The 4,677-nt window shown below is 48.0% G+C and overlaps 1 protein-coding gene across 1 annotated transcript; it reads left to right on the top strand.

The window, feature by feature from the left end:
• Positions 1–879: 879 nt before the first annotated feature.
• Positions 880–4,442, top strand: LOC137732605 (uncharacterized). Its single transcript, XM_088697887.1, has one exon. The coding sequence runs from the start codon at positions 2,469–2,471 to the stop codon at positions 3,309–3,311; it is 843 nt and encodes a 280-aa protein (XP_088554013.1). The 5' UTR covers positions 880–2,468; the 3' UTR covers positions 3,312–4,442.
• Positions 4,443–4,677: the final 235 nt, after the last annotated feature.

Below are 4,677 nucleotides of genomic sequence, written 5' to 3'. Positions count from 1 at the left end.
AGTTTGTTTTCGTTATGTTGTCTTGGTCATTTTGTGTGGTGTTGGCATGTGCTGGGCCACACACACACACTGTCATCTCCCTCACCCTCTGTCTTCTCTCTCTCTCTCTCCCGTGCTCCCATTTCTTCTTCTTCCTTCTGTAAACGTACGGACACACACCCAACCCACCAAACCTTAGCAGATCGAGGAAACTAAGGACACCTTCGAACTCGTGAAGCTCGTGCGAGTGCAACCATACCATTTTCAGGTGAGAAATCCTTCGTTTTCACGTCGATTCGAGGTGGTCCGATTTGTGTACTGTTCATGCAAACATTAATCTAGAATGTTTTTGGAATTTTGAAGCTCGTAGATGTCTTAGTGAGGTCCCAAGGAGCCTCGGAGTGCTTCGTTTGACGAATTTGGACGTCGGGATAGCTTGGTTCGAAGTTGGCCGATTTTAGAGTTTGGAGACAGGTATGATTGTGTGGTTTTTAGCCTTTAAAAGTAGTATATCGTGATTCTACAAGTCCTAAGCTTCATTTTGGTTCAAGAATCATGAAAAATGGTTGAGAAACGAGTGAGAAAACGAAGTTAGAAGTTTTTCCAGTTTTCCGGCGCCGGCGACGTCGCCGGAGGCTCGCCGGAGAAGGTGACGGAATATTCCGTCAAATCTGACGGAATATTCCTGACGCCGTTGACGGAATCCGTTAGAACTAACGGAATATTCCTCACGACGTCAGTTGACGCCGTCCGTGTGCACCGCATGTGCCTGCGTGTGGCTGTGCCTTGGTCGGCGCGTGCGGCGGAGGAAAATTTTTCTAAAAATATGGTTGTGATCCTGAGGTTGTGTAGAGCACGTTGGTATATTCATTTGTCCAATTTGAGCAATGTATGAGAAGTTATTACGAGAAGTTGGTTATGTGCTTTAAAGTTAACGTTTTTATAGTTATTTCGCATATAGGTGACACGTATTCCGAGGACGAGCGTGCGCACTCGAGGCAGGGGGGCTACGACCCTTCCACATACCAGTGAGTGGGCTTTTGTTTTCCGTATATACCTATATACAATTATTTTCCCAGAAATTGAGTAAAAAGGGTTATTGGTCTTATGCCATGCATATTATTATTATTGATTATGCACCCTTAGCCGCATTATTAGTTGCATACACATACATATGCATGTTGGGTGCTGTGGACGCACAGGTAAGTGCCAGGTAAGTGGTATTCATATTTACATTCAGTAGTGGTTTGAGATGCTTAGAGAGCTCATAACCTGCACCCCCGGTGTTAGTGCTCCCGCCCAGAGTAGGGCACAGTCCTTCACGTGATGTTCACCTCCCGCACCACACGCTCAGCTTGGATCCAAGTTAGGTGCACAGTCATGTCGTACATACCACTTTAGGTGGTTCCGACTCGTAGGTGACCCGCGATTATTCGCACAGCCTTCACGTGATCGTAGCACTAGAGCGTATATGTATATTACACCCAGGCCTGTCGTACAGACCACTTTAGGTGGTTCCGACTCGTGGGCAGGTTCAGTTATTGAGTTTTGAGATTTGAGCTCTATATGCAGCCGTACAGGTCACGTTAGGTGACTCCGGCTGCCAGATTACATGTTATTGATTTGAGTTATACCTGAGCACTTGCATTTCATCATGAGGTTTCGACATGGCATATCTTGAGCATGATTGGCATACCCTTGAGCATGTTTGGCACATCTATATACATACGTATATATGTTATTTTCTGGGAAGTATACAGGTTTTACGGCGAGGGGTTAGAAAGTATTTTACTAAATGGTTTTAGAAAAGATTTGTTTTTGCCCACTCACGCTTTTGTTTTGCGCCCCTCCAGGTTCTAGTTGCTTAGCAGGTTCGGTGGTTTCCCAGAGGGTTCTTCCGGCTTTTCTGACAGATACTCACCAGCGTAGGGTCACCTTCGGGTGTACTTTTGTCGCAACTTTTCTTTTGGACTGCTGTAGTCTTGCTCTGAAATTGTATCTCACTTACGCTAGCACTTGTTTTAGTACCTTGTATGCTAGTTTTAAATTATTCGTACCTTTTTATTACTTTTTTTTTTTTTTTTTTTAGCTTCCGCAAGTGCACATGGTTACGTCACCTTCGTGTGACGGCCTGCACGCCCTGATCTCGGTTGGGGTGTGTCAGTTTGGTATCAGAGCTTAGGTTTGGCAGTCCTGTGTTTTGGTGTGAGTTTTCTAATGGTTTTGGTGTCTTCTGTCAGAATTATGCCGCCTCGTCGGGAACCACGTCGTTCTTCTGAGTCTAGCTTCCCCGATGTTGCTCAGTTGGGGAAGTTATTGCTACAGCCCTTTAGTCTGTGATGCGCCCTCCCCAGAGGACTCATCTGGAGACTATGTAAAATCTGAAATTGGATAAGTTCAAAGGTAGTGAGGGTCATGAGGGCGCAGAGCGATGGTTAGAGCACATTGAAAAGACTTTCCGTGTGTTGCACAATCAGGGGAACCTTCCTATGGAGAGGTGGGTCGAGACGACCTCATGGTTTCTTGATACGAAGTCTGCGGCTTGGTGGGAGCAGGAGCTTCGTAGGTTGACTCCAGCTCAGAGGACTGATTGGAATGTTTTTACGGATTTGTTCAAGAGAAGGTATGTGCCCTCTGAGTACATCGATCGGAAGAAGCAGGAGTTCACCGAGCTGAAACAGCGGAAGATGACGGCTAATGAGTACTATCGCAAGTTTACTGATCTGTCTCGCTACCATCCTGACGTTGCTGGTAACCCAGCAGAGATGCTCCGTCGTTTTCGTTTGGGCACCAGGAAGAGGTGGCGTTCTATGGCGACTACTACACACTGTGAGTCCTACCAGGATTTCTACGAGATATTGTTGAGGATTGAGGACTCAGAGAATATGTCGAGCGACAGTGATGAAGAGAAGGACGGCAATCAGAAGAAAGATGACAAGGGTAAAGGTCAAGCGTCGCTCGGGCCCCGTCAGACTCAGAACTTCAAGAGGGGTGGTGCTAGTTCGAGTTCTTCTAGTGGTGGCTTCAGTGCCACTGGACAGGGTCGTGGAGGTAGATTTTCTGGTGGTGCTAGAGGCCAGAGGCAGGGTGATGGTGGTCGAGGCAGAGCCCCAGTTTGCCGCAGGTGTAACAACCGGCATTTCGGCGAGTGTAGGCGAGGCAGTAGTGGTTGCTTCACGTGTGGACAGGTGGGACATAGAGCTGCGAATTGTCCCCAGGGTCAGCAGCAGAAACCGCAACAGACTTTTATGCCACCACCTGCACCACTCCAGCAGATCCAGGGTCCGACTAGCTACGGCCAGACGGGTCGAGGTGGTGCTTACCACTATTAGGGTGATGCTGTCCCTTATGCTCCGGGGCAGTATCAGTATCCCCAGGATCCCTATTCCCAGGGTGGCTATCCTCAGTATTCGGGCGGCTATATGCCGTATCCTCCAGCTGCAGCCGGCGGTTCTCAGTGGTACCAGGGATGACAGTATCAGCAGGGAGAGATTGCCACTAGTAGTGCAGGGTCGTCACGACAGTCGGGTCAGCCCAGTCAGGGGCGTGGTGCTCAGGGACGCGGTGTTCGGGCGAGCGGAGGCCGCGGCGGACGTCACCAGGGCCAGGGGCGTCTTCACAATATTTCTCTGCAGGATGCCCAAAACAACCCAGACTTGATTATGGGTACGTTAAACATTCTTGGTTGTTTTGCTAGAGTCTTAATTGATTGTGGAGCTACACATTCCGTGATTTCTCATACATTTGCTTAAGTGACGCAACCTCACCCCACACCTCTAGGGTACGATTTAGAGTTCGCTATGCCTAGAGGAGAGAGATGTGTTGTAGATTGTGTGTACCCAGGATGTCCAGTGATTGTTGAGGATGTTATTTTGTCAGCTGATCTTATCCCGTTAGATATTGTCGACTTTGATGTGATTCTGGGCACGAATTGGTTGCATTTCTATCGTGCCAACATTAACTGTTACGAGAAAGTGGTTACATTTCATCGTCCTGGACTACCTGTGGTTACTTTTATGGGTGAGCAGAGTGGGGTGAGACATGGCGTTATTTCGGCGCTGCGAGCGAAAAAGTTGTTGTCTAAGGGTTGCCAGGGGTACCTAGCTCACGTGGTGCTCGATGAGGCTGTTCCTAACAGAGTTGAGGACGTGAGAGTGGTCAGACACTTTCCTGATGTTTTCCCCGAGGATTTACCTGGTTTACCCCCAGATCGAGACGTGGAATTCACTATTGAATTGCTTCCAGGTACTAATCCTATTTCTCTAACTCCTTATCGTATGGCTTCCGTGGAGTTAAGGGAATTGAAAGTTTAGTTGCAGGAGTTAGTGGATAAGGGATTCATTCAGCCTAGTACTTCGCCTTGGGGCGCTCCAGTGTTGTTTGTGAGGAAGAAGGATGGAACTTTGAGGCTGTGTATCGACTACAGGCAATTGAATCGGGTGACGATTAAAAACCGTTACCCATTGCCTCGTATCGATGATTTGTTTGATCAGCTGAGAGGTGCTTGTGTGTTCTCTAAGATTGATCTGAGGTCTGGTTACTATCAGCTGAAGATCAGTAGGGATGACGTCCCTAAGACGGCGTTCAGGACTCGTTACGGTCATTACGAGTTTCTGGTTATGCCATTTGGGTTGACGAATGCACCAGCCGCCTTCATGGATTTAATGAATCGGGTGTTCCAGCCTTACTTGGATAGAT

This window comes from Pyrus communis, chromosome 7, assembly GCF_041283825.1.
Source record: "Pyrus communis isolate YQ-2024b chromosome 7, ASM4128382v1, whole genome shotgun sequence".
Taxonomy (NCBI): Eukaryota; Viridiplantae; Streptophyta; class Magnoliopsida; order Rosales; family Rosaceae; genus Pyrus; species Pyrus communis.
Note: the sequence above shows the minus strand (reverse complement) of the source record. Positions and strands in the feature narration are given on the sequence as shown.

Bases quoted from the DNA above. Each gene is read 5' to 3' on its own strand.
- LOC137732605 (XM_088697887.1), top strand. From the start codon at position 2,469: ATGGAGAGGTGGGTCGAGACGACCTCATGGTTTCTTGATACGAAGTCT.